This window comes from Lonchura striata, chromosome 2 (genome assembly GCF_050655825.1).
Source record: "Lonchura striata isolate lonStrDom1 chromosome 2, ASM5065582v1, whole genome shotgun sequence".
Lineage (NCBI taxonomy): Eukaryota > Metazoa > Chordata > Aves > Passeriformes > Estrildidae > Lonchura > Lonchura striata.
In genome coordinates this window covers 148,703,703-148,715,834 of record NC_140704.1, presented here as the reverse complement: position 1 = coordinate 148,715,834, position 12,132 = coordinate 148,703,703, and the positions used below count along the sequence as shown (strand labels likewise).

The 12,132-nt window shown below is 34.0% G+C and overlaps 1 protein-coding gene across 6 annotated transcripts in view; it reads left to right on the top strand.

The window, feature by feature from the left end:
• Positions 1-12,132, top strand: part of DNAAF11 (dynein axonemal assembly factor 11) — a 34,281-nt gene that overhangs the window by 1,124 nt on the left and 21,025 nt on the right. For 2 of the 6 annotated variants that reach the window (XM_031504107.3, XM_085573987.1), the window contains exons 1-7: positions 2,071-2,211; positions 2,437-2,604; positions 4,022-4,099; positions 5,918-6,090; positions 7,072-7,271; positions 8,353-8,538; positions 11,202-11,279. In XM_031504107.3, the coding sequence (XP_031359967.1) occupies positions 2,166-2,211; positions 2,437-2,604; positions 4,022-4,099; positions 5,918-6,090; positions 7,072-7,271; positions 8,353-8,538; positions 11,202-11,279 (929 nt within the window). In that variant the 5' untranslated portion in view covers positions 2,071-2,165. Of the gene's footprint in view, positions 1-2,070; positions 2,212-2,423; positions 2,605-4,021; positions 4,100-5,917; positions 6,091-7,071; positions 7,272-8,352; positions 8,539-11,201; positions 11,280-12,132 lie in introns of those variants that run through there. The other 4 variants (XM_031504108.3, XM_031504109.3, XM_085573988.1 and 1 more) reach the window with 4 other exon arrangements.

The window sequence follows — 12,132 nt, the reverse complement described above, 5'->3', positions numbered from 1 at the left end:
CCTCTTGGAGCAGGCACTGCCTGAAGGAGAATGACTTTATCTCCTGAACTGTGCAGCATGAATTTGAGTCTTAAAGTAATGCTGGCATACTTCACTTTCCTGAAATGCAGCACCATCACTTGCAGATGTCCATCTGCTTATTCTCTCAATTTCCTTAATGTTATCCTTCATTTCTGCTTCATTTTTTGAGTAAAATATGTCATTTTTGGAAGCCTAGGCTTTCGAACTTCAAGATCTTTTCTCTCCACTTGACTGATGCCATCCCTCATTTCCTCCTGTGTTCAAGGGAACTTGGGAGTAGCTGTGATCTCTCAGGTTGCTGCTCCAGTCTCTTTTTACTGCACGCAACACCAGAAAATCTGGTTAATGAACGTTTTAGTGAGTTCAGTGTGTTCGTCAATGTCCTGGAGTGCTGTTATTTAAAATTTTATTTAATATTTGTTTTCTCATGCAAGCTTGTTTCCCTCATTCCTCTTAAATGGACTAGATCTTATACAAAATGTCAAATATTCAGGCAGTTCCCTACAACAGGATCTCAATTTGGTTTCTGAAGCTTCACTGTAGCTTCTGTTGTGAAAGACTGTCTTTTCTTTGCAAAAAATCTGTTAATGAAAGTAGACATTTTTTGCGGAATGAGTGAAAAAATAATTTCAATTTTCATCAGCAAATGGAAATTGGGCTGTAATTAAGCTTTCAGGAATAGTTTCTATGACTTCTTTTTGTATAAAGGGTATAGAGCATAATATTGCCACCAGTGTGTATGTATCCAGATTGGGGTGTATTGTTTTCCTGCTCAAAATTACTTGGTAATAGTGGCACTGAAAAATCTGCAGCCAAACACAGTAGTAAGCAGACTTTTTTTTCCTTTCTATTTCCAGAATATTTGTAAAGTAACTTATTTGAAATGTCAATGTTTTTTCATATTTACTGTGAAGACTAAAGTATTTAGCCACAATTATTGACTTTTTTTTTCTCTTTTCTCTGTTACTTTAATCAAGTTCAAGTGGAAGGGAAGTTGATTATTCAGATGCAATAAACCTCCTCAATGTGGTTAAAAGAGACAAATACACCTTTCCCAACATGATTTATGTGCAGACAGGTTCCCCCCTTCAACCAACATCTGTATCTCCACATTTAATTCTGTCAATTAATTCTATCAGGTGAAACTCTTTTGAGCAGAAGGGATTTAAGCCTGGGTATCTATAAATAATATAATATAAACACAACCAGTTGCACCCCTTTCCTAAAGACTGCAGATAGAGGAGCTGTATGGACACATGAGAGTTTGGGCTGTATTGGTACACAGTTTGCTGGTCCATGTGAATGTGTGCAGCCATTCCAGGACCACTAGAAAACTGGATGATTTCACAAAACCTCCCTGAAACAAAGAAGCAAAGAGTACTTTTAATTAATGCATGGTAGGAAGTTTGTGTTCACAGATCTTTATGTATTTTTTTTTGTTTGTTTTTACTCACTGTTCTTCAGATCCTTTTTGTAAGGCTTTTTTGTCTTTTTTTAAGCATTAAAAATCATGAAAATACCTGTGCTAACTTGATAAAACCCTGGGTTTTTTTCCTCAGTACTTCACTACAGTCCAGTGCTTGTCAAGGAGAGGAAAATGCTGGCATTTTTTGTTGCAGTGTGCTGGAAACAAAGTTCTAGCATCTAGCTCAGGAGTGAGCACTGGTTTTTGTAGAATTTCTTTACCTTCATTATACAGAGCCTTTTTACTGTTTGAAAGACTGCCTGGCATTAAATATTACAGCATGATAACTGAGCCCAGGTCTCTGGTGTTTTTCAGCCACTGAAACTCCATTGCTGGCTCTGATGAGCTGGTAGTGCCTAAGAAATACCAGGTATACATTTCATTCTAACATAAACATTTATAAGCATGAATTAGTTATGACATAAATAATATCTGCCCACTTTCAGCATTTATCCTGCTTATTTCTGTGCACCCTGTGCTGCTGGAAGAATATGATGACACACTGTAGTTTGCTTCCCCCCCACCCCCTGCTGCTGTCTGGGATGTGAACATCTGACATCTGGAAATAAAACAGCATAAAACACTCCACTACTTGTCTACATGAATCAATCTGCAACCCAAGCTATGCTGAAAATAGTGGCTGCTGGATTAATTTCTGCAAGGGTTGTATCACATTCTTATGGAAGACTCAGCAGTTTTCATATGGATCTTTCAAAATGTTACAGGTGACGTGATTGTGTTCGCAAAAGATGTTTACTGTGGCAGAGTGGGTCAAAACTACTTGGTTCTTGATATCTTGATATCTCTTCTGGCAGATTTTACTTTTGTTGTCATTTCTACTGGGTATTTGGTATGGTGGAACAAAGTATTTTAATGATTTTATAATTTGCTCGTAAGTCAGATGGCAGAAAATTATTACAGGAAAATATGACATGTAATGTTTCTTTCAGTCACTGAAGATCTTGTTAGAAGACGTGCAGAACATAACAACTGTGAAATTTTTTCACTGGAAGAAATCTCTTTACATCAGCAGGAAATAGAAAAGCTAGAGCATCTTGACAAATGGTGTCGAGATTTAAAAATTCTCTATCTTCAGAATAATCTCATCCCAAAAATTGGTAAGTCTTTTGTCAGTATGATTCTTTTAAAATGTATTCACGTGCATAATTCTGAAATCAGAAAAAAAAAATTCTACTATATATAAGGGACTGTGCTCCTAACAAGAGTCCCTTTCCTGCTTTCTTAAATTTCTAAGAAGCTCAGGAATTTGCAAGAGAAATTTTAAATTAAAAAGATACTACTGAGATAGAAGTCACTAGTATATGAGTGTGAAACACCTTTCATGGATTTAAATTTCAAAAATAAGGATATTTTCTAAATATCCCATCTTGTGGCAGAGAGTCAAAGAGTTTACCATATACCACGGACACTGATATCACAGTATTAATTTTTGTGGTTTTTCTGTCAACACTCAGACCTTCTTCAGGTTAGCACAGATATTCAGATTGTTGCTTTTTTAACACAACATTTTTTCCAGCAATTTCATTTTTATGTTACCATAATCTAACTGTAGGAGTTGAAAAAGTATTCAACTTTCTGATTCATGTATTCTTGTATAATATGACAGCTTTCCGAGGTAATACCTTAACTACAAATGAAAAAAAAAAATAACCCCAAACCAAAAAACAAACAAAACAATCACCACCAGCCCCTCCTCACACTATGGTGGTGACCAAAATCATTGTCAACAGAGGCTGTTACATAGTATTGGAGTTGAGAAGTTTTTCTTCCCAGTGGATACCAACATCTCCTTGCAGAGAACCCAGCAGAGGACCCAGCAGTTCCAAGAATGTTTCTGAACATAATAAAAAAATGGTTTATATTGGCTCTGTTGGGCTGTGGCTTTTCTCTTCTTAAAGCAAACCTTGATGCAGCTCTCGAGATCAGCCCTGCCACATGAGCAAGCAGGGGCTTGTCAGGCATCCCCTGTCTGCATGAGAGGTACCAGTTGCTTCAACACAGCTCTCACATCATTCAGAAATACAGAAATATTCATTTCGTTACAGAAATATTGCAACAAAAACAAACATCCAAACTAAGCTGCACAAGTTCTTGCTGAGAAATTGATGTCATAATTAGTGAATTATGTAGAAAATGCCTCTCCAAGTTCTTAGTAAACTGTGGTAGGATTCATGTCACCAAATTTGTAGCTATCTCACATTTCCCAAGATAGAATGTCTCACTATGCTTTTGCAGCCATTCCTCTTGAATTAGATATGTGTTTTATGGATTTGTGATAAAAATGTGTTTATAACTTTCCTTATGTCTTTTTGCTTTTTTATTTTATGTTTTCAGAAAACTTTTTTTTGGTATTTTTATTAACATTAAAATATTAATGTCCAGTAATGTGGTACATATTCTGATTTGTCCTTATTTTTCTGCATCATAGTCGCTTTGAAGTAAAGTAAGTAAGTGAAACCATATTATCCTTTCCAGTGCTGAAAACTGAAATAATCCATCTATGTTTTGTTACAGAAAATGTGGGCAAACTAAAGAAGCTGGAATATTTAAATGTAGCTTTGAACAACATTGAAAGAATTGAAAATCTGGAAGGTCAGATTTTGAAAAAAGCCATTTTGCCTTTTCATATGAGAACACTGAAGTTGTGACTTGGTGTAAAAGAGGGTGGAAGTCATTAAGTGTCCTCACCTGTAGGGGTATTTTGTGGCTATGTAGAGGATCCTTGGGTGCAGGGTTTCAGTAAGTTTTTCTTTGTAGCAAACACTTCCTATTGCTGAATTTTCCCCACTGAACTTTCCTAAATGTCTCCAGGTCACGCTTTATCTTCAGGAATCAAATGTCACACACAAGGAGGTTCTGTACTCAGCACAGGTTGCATTGAGGGTCTGAGTTTTTTTAAAAGAGGTTTTCAGAGGATTTTTTTCTCTTTCATGGCTTGAAATCCTGTCTGTTTTTTCTGTGTTTAATCCTTTATTCTGTCACTTTTGCACATTTCATGTGCATGTTTGCATTTCATGTGCAAAATACGGCATTTTCCAAGATTAAAATCTAAGACTTGGAGCGACCCATAAACACATGCCATATGACTTGAATAATTTATTACTTTATTGTTTTCTGTTTCTCAGTTCTGATTAGGCCAGTTGCTGAATCTTTAATATATCCACCTTGACAAAGCAACAGTTAAAAAAAAAAAAACTCAAACAAACTGATTGGTTGGTTGGTTATTTGTATGTGTGTGTGTGTGTTTTCATTTTGTTTTGTTTTTCTTTTGTTGGTTTAGTTGGGTGGTTTGTTGGTTTACTTTGTGTTTTTAAGTCTGCAAGCTGATTCAAGAGGATGGCTTAAATAAGAAACAAGCAAATAGTCTAAACACAAATTTGAAAATGGTGAAGAAGTAAGTAGTGTAGTACATATTTAGGAATTTGCTGAGAAAGTTGCATTTGTTTTCATGGCACTAAATTTTAAATTAATCTATCAGGCTGTATTATTTATTACTGCGATTTGTCATTTACTTAGGAGTTACAACCTTTGGATTGGTCCTTGCATAAATTTGGGTTATTTAAATCCCCTAATAAATTGTTCTGTTGTTTACTTTCTTACAGCTCAACTGTGCATAAAACTTAGCAAATAGACCAGGAAAGAAAAGTGATTACAGTGATGTAAATCAAAGTTGAGCTTGCTCTCAGCTAAACTTTTTATTCTTAGAGACAAGTTTATGATTCATGGACACATTATGATAAAAGGAAAGGCTAATAAATTAAAAAATCCGATTTTCTTGAGCATTTTTTTACCTAATTTAGAGTTTCTGTTTGTAATGAATTGTTTTAGTACACTTTCTCACCAGTATTTTCAATTTAACAAGTGATAAAGTATTTACAATGACAGCTGAGTCCACAGACTGGAAAACTTAACTTACAGTGAGTTTTTGGGAGATCTTTTCTTTGTACTTGAACAATATTGCCAGAGATTAACCATACCCAGAACTGGAACTCATAATTGATCCTACTGTCTTTAAGCAATTGGGTTGGATTTTAGCCATATGATTGAGATTTAGCTGAGAGGGGGTATTGAGGCAATCAGACTGTTAAAATGAAATCCAGCTTATCTGAAAATTAAATATTTAATACCTTGTCTATAAATGTCCACAAAGTTTTGATACTGATAAAACCAACGATGTTATGGTATTTTGTATTTTATTGATTTTTTTTATTCCTGTAAATATTGTAAGCTCATAAACTTTAGCTGTGAGTCACTCTTTTTACTCAGTCTTGGAAAAGATGTGTTCTGATAGAATGAAACCAGTTTACAGAACACAAATGGAGTTTTATATCCAAGTGTGTACATGTGTGTGTATGTATGCCCTGTACAGTTATGTTATGGACAAATTGAATTGAGATTTCTTTCAAACAGGCTGTGAAGAATTGAAGAAACTTGACCTGACAGCAAATTTCATTGGTGAACTCTCCAGTATTGAATCCCTAAAATGTAACATTCACCTGAAGGAGTTGTTTCTAATGGGTAACCCATGTACTGAATTTGAAGGTTATAGACAATTTGTAGTGGCAACTCTTCAGCAATTAAAAGTAAGATTTTAAAACTTAAATTTAAATCCAGATGAACCATGAGTACTGTTGGCAAAACATACTTGTCATAAACAAAATAAACACCTGTACTTGGAAAGCTAATAGACTTTTTCTTAATGTTTACAGGAAATTAAATTTTATTCCAAAGAATAAATTACTACAATAAATAATATGATAATAATTGGTTCTATTCTGATGAAACCACAATTATTCATTAACTTCTCTGTCATCTTTATTGGAGATTCTTAAACAAAAGTTTTTCAATTTTTTTTTCAAATAAATGTACAGTTCTGACACTTTTTTCCACATGGTTGTTATATACAATGTATTTTTAAATTATTAGCACAATTGCAGGAAGTTAGTGAGTTGTTGGTATCATTCCAACAATATGTACTAAACCTGCAGTGTGAGACAGTAAAAAATACAAGTTGGTGTAAAATTGCACTACATTGTATTGGCTGAAAATAGATACTTTGAGATTTTGAGGTTTTGTGCTGTGACTGAACTGATGTAACCATTTCCTGTCAATGAAACAGTCTCAGGCCTGAAATATGTTCTCACGATTTTCCTCAGAGAAGCACAGGCACTGCTTAACTTATTAAGAGTAGATTCAACTTACTCAGTTGGCAATAAACTTAGACATCAAAAGAAATAATTTTGGTCTGAATCAAAGTCAAAGATCAGAGATGGCTGAAGGGACTCTCTCTACTGTATAGTCTAATAAAACTAATTAAAATTCCTGGAAAATGCTAAAAGCAGATCTTAGACACACAAAACCATTTTCAGATCTGAATAGCAAGTTATTGTTAATTCTTTGTAATAAACTATAACTTACATAGTGCTATTAATACGTGAAAGATGCATGTCTAATTATAGACAGAACTTAATTATCAAAATGAAACTATAATTGAATAGATTTATTGGTTTGAATGTGTTTATAATTTTTCACATATTTATATTGATTTTTTTCCCTTTGGGAAGTATTTGGATAGTAAAGAAATAGAACGTTCAGAGAGGATTAAAGCCCTTCAAAACTATCCAGAAGTGAAATGGAAAATCAGAGAACAGGAACAAGCTTACCTTCTGAAAAGAGCCAGAGAAAAGGAAGAGGGTCAAAGAAGAATGCAAGAAAGAAAGGATGAGAAACAGAAACAGATGGACCCTAAGCTTGAATTTGACAGGTAACAGTAAACAACAGTTTGTGAGTAAACATTATTCTTTCTTTATTCACGTTTGGCTTTTTCCATCAAAGAGTTAACATAATTCCACTTAAATATTTTTGTTCATCTTTATGGTTGATTCAAGGCGAGTTATTTCTCCTCATCCGTATTATTTCTAATGAAAACTATAATTAGTTACAAACATAATTTATTATTGACCTGCAGACAGAGTTGAATAGAATTTTTTCTCCCAAAACTCCAAGCTAAGTTGTCCGGGTGCCAAAATAGTGTAATTAATAGCTTCTTGCAGGAGAACAGCTGGAAATTCTTATTTAAGGTAAAGCAGGGGTTCCAGAGAAAGCAGCTGTTCATCTATAAATGCTTTTGCCTTAGCATTATCTTTGTCATCTGAAGACTGAAATGGAATATTGCAGGCCTTTGGTGTTGATTTTCCTACTTCTTCCACTTCCTGTCACTGACATTACCTAGACAGCAGCAGGATTTTTGTCTGGGGTCACCTTCTATTGCACTTGCCATCCATCTTATTTTTAATCCCATAGAAACTATTTCATTAAGCTGCCTGCAGAACTTTGTCCTCAATCCTCACACCTGTATCATAAATTTAGTTTTCTCTCTCTATTGATAGACATTTACAGAAGCTTAGAGCTAGGGAACAAAAATTATTCAGGTATTAAGATTGCATTTGAGGAGCTACTCATTGCTACCTTATAAATTTCTAATCTGCCTACTATTGGGAATTTTTAAACAGCACATGGACTGAAGGTTTTTTCTCGCGTGAAAGTTGTGAGGGTATCTGAAAATTCTTTTTCTGAAATTAAATCTGTTGAACTATCTATCAGGGTTTTCAGGGGATTAAGTATAGCCACTTCATAGCCAGGTAAATGAAAAGCATTATGTCTAAATATGCTTTGTTGATTGACAAAAGAAGCAGAGTAGAGAATGTTCTCCAAATATCTAAAATACCATTCTTGGTAGGAATTGTACTGTTATTATTGGGTTGAAAAAATATGATTGCAGTAATTTATTAGCAAGTTACTTTTCCTTCATTTCTTTGGGATAACATTTCAGTGATCTTGTATAGCCCAGACTCCCCACAGGAAAAACCCAATCAGGCAGAAGGAGATGGAGAGCAGGAAAGATGCAGAACTGTTGAAAATGATGATGAAGACAGAAAATTTTGGGACGAGCCTACACCATATACTCCAGAATCTAGATTAGAAACTCACAGATATATTGAAGAAAAACGGAGAGCTAAAGACAATGGAAGGTACTTCTTTGTTTTAATATCTTTGATGAATTGAAGGAGAAATTTTCAAAGGGGCAGAGAAGCGGCAGATAGATGATTGCCTGACATTAAATATTACTGAGAACTGACAGCTTAAATCCCTGTTGCTTGTTAAAAGAGGCATGTACAGTCTAAACTAAATATTCAGATTGTTGATTTTATTTTCTATTATTTTCTACACTTCATTTAGGTACTTATTATTTTAGTTTTCCTCAAAGTTTTTGAATATTTTTTTTAACTTTTTATGGAGTTTAGAAGTTCTGCCTTTCTGTTGGCTGTTTTGTGTAGTTCAACATTTAACATTCTGCTAAAAACATTTATCCATAGTGCAGATTGCGTTATGTAATGCAGGCCATGCTACAAGTTATTTTGCACAAGTGGCATTTCAGGCACTTTTTCCATGTAACTGAGAATTTTTTTTCTCATACTTTTTGAAAAATATTTGTCACAAGTCATAAGATCCTTTATGTTATTTGGCATAGTGAATCTGAAGAAGTCTGGTCCCCGAAAAGCCTTTAAGACTTTATAAATTTGTTACTTGTTTTGCTGAACATGCAAAATATATGCAGATACTAGCAAAAAAAAAAAAACAAAACAGTATTTTATTGCTGCTGGCTTATCAGTTCCACAGACATTGTAAACAATGTCTTTTTGTTTACAATGGGTTTTTTTCTTTCTTTCTTGCTCTCTCTCTCTTACACAACATACTTTGTGCTGGAGATTTTTTTAGCTGTTTTTTTTTAAGGGCTTGCTTTTAAAAATTTTTTGTCAAGGCTAAGTATTGAAAAAGTCAGTCCAAGGGAATTCTCCAGGAAATCTGGACATGTGCATAATTTGTTGCTATTATTAATTCAAGTTCCTGGAAGAACTTCTCTGAAACTCAGATTCTAGCCAGTTTGAGTTTTGCTGTGTTTGGAAATGCCTTGCTCAAGTCAAAATCAAATGTGTTCCAAATGCTTCCCTTTAAAGATTCAAGGACAGTCCAAAGAGTGTTATAATAAAGATAGAATAATTAATTTCTGAATTTTTCTAAATTTCCAAGGCATTGAAAGAGTTTAAAAATCTTTTCATGGGTCATTTTGATTTGGTGTTGAGAAAATTTCATGGCATCTCCTTAAAATGGTTCACATGAATAGATAGTTTCATCTGGGAACAGATTATTAAAAGCTAACAGGTGGTAGTATATAATTTCTGAAGTGTTTCTGAGAATATATTTTGAACAGAGTGGTGGTTCATTCACTTTGCATATAAGTGTCAAGTCTAGGAATTCAGGTGTGAAGACTGACAGCCCACAAATCCCACATAAAAGCTGATTTATATTATAGAATAGTGTTTAACACTTGGATAATTTTATTTCTTAAACAGAAACTGGTTTTATGTAGTTGTTCCAGTAGATCTATTGAAGTGTTTTTATTTCTTCTTCAAATCCATTGTATTTATAGATCAGGTCTATTTTTATGGTTTTTTTTCCCCCAAGGTGTTCTAAATCAATAATATTGTATATCTATCATTAGTGATTTACATTTAACATGGTCTTAATCTTGAATTTATAGTGAGAAATAGGTTCAGGAACAAAAAAGAAGCAATGGATTGTTGTTGGGGTTTTTTTGAGAAATGTTTTCCCTTTTAATATGCTGACTAAAGTGACCATAATCACTATATTGACCATCTGAAGAGTGGATTAATGCAACATGACAATTACAGTGCTTTATTTTAAAAGAAAACTCAGTATTTTTACTTAGCTGTGAGCAGACTTTTCTTTTTCATGTTACTAAGATTCCTTGCTCTTCCTTCCCTTGCTCATAATCTAAACATTTACACAGGAAAATACCAGTATTACAAGTCTTAATGGTCTTACTGAGATCTATTTTGTTTGGGCAGATAAATTTATCTTAGCTAGTTTATTGCACTTAATGAAAGTCAGACATAGTTTAATTGCTAATAGCTGGAAATGGATAGCGAGTATTAAAGTAATACATCAGTACATCATCAAAAAATCAGGAATATGTATTGCATTTTTTGAACAAAGAACACAACAAAAAATGTAATATATGCATCAACAAATAATCTATATGTCTGCCCTTTGGTCCTACTGTATCCTATTTTATGCTGCTTTTAATCTTTTGACCATTAAAATTCTTTTTGCTAGAGCAAAATAGTGATTGAGAGACAGATGCTGTTTGGAGGCAGGCCAAGCATTTGTTCAGTATGAGTAATCAAGTGAGCATGAATAAAAACTCTGTAGAATTGCTTGCCCATACATCAAGCCATTTAACAGTGGCAACACCTCATGATGAGTTTGACTAGAAAAATGAAATAGAAAAATGTCCCATTTCATAGATGTAAGCCATCCATGGTTTTCTTGTGGTATACCAGATAATTTGAAATATTTCTATTTGATAATGGACATGGTGACATACAGAAGAAGTCACTATCCATATAAGTCATGTATTTGCTCATCTTTAGATGTTCTCGATGTGACATTGAGAACATCTGTGTTGTTCCTGAACTAAATTGTAGCCTCAACATCAAATACCAGATAATTCTTACCTCTTCTGACCCTCTTCTTTATTTTTGCTATTATACATAATAATGCAACTTTTTAATGATTAATCATAAATAATAGTTCTTTCTGTTTTGTTAAGGGAATCAAAAAAGAGAGAGAAGACTGCTTGGACATTGGTCACTGCAGAAGGAAAAGTTCTGAATGTGAATGTGCCTAAGTATGTAAGGTTAAGAGGTTAAACAGTCTAATCTCTCTGTAGTTGATTTGGGCACTATTTCAATATATGAGACAATCCAAAAATAAGACAACTGAGAAATTCTTTTTGCAGTATTATATTCCTTGAGGGAAAACTGTATTCTAAATTTATATTCTGATGCTGGAAAAAGAATCAGTTGTCATTGCGTTAAGTGTTGAGGATTGTTTAACATCTTTGTCTTTAAATATTGAAGAACTTGTTTTTCTGTAAAAGATATAAGATTTTTTTGGTCTTTTTCCTTCTGTAGTAAGGCTCTTTCTTGGAGCATCTTGCTAATAATATAAAAAGTTTAATTGTTGAAGATAAATGTGTATGAGAAGTCACTTTAAATGTGAAAATATACATCCCAGTAATATTTCCAGAAAAAATCACCTGTCCTATGAAGACAGGTGAAAAACTGTCGGAATTGGGCAGGATAATCAGCTTCTGTGGCAAGAGGCCCTGTGACTCTGAGTGAGGTCTCCAGCAACAGAGGATGGGAATACAGGGAAGTGTCTTGTGTTTTACCATTGACAAAGGCACTTGGGGTTTGGGTATTTTGGAATGAGTTTCCAGGTATATCAGCCATTGATTTTACTTGAATCAAACCATTTTCTAATAGAAAGCAAGAGGCTCTGTGTAAACATTGTTCCTTATAAACAGCTCCCCACAGGGGCCTCCTGCATTAGAAAGTGGCCACTTACCTCTTTGCTGTTCCCTTGAGAAGTTTTTTTCCATTTAATACCAATTTAGCTGCAAAACCAAATCTATGAACATGCTTATTATTAGCATGAAGACTGCTTTCTAAATCTTGGACATTTAGAAATCCTTGAAA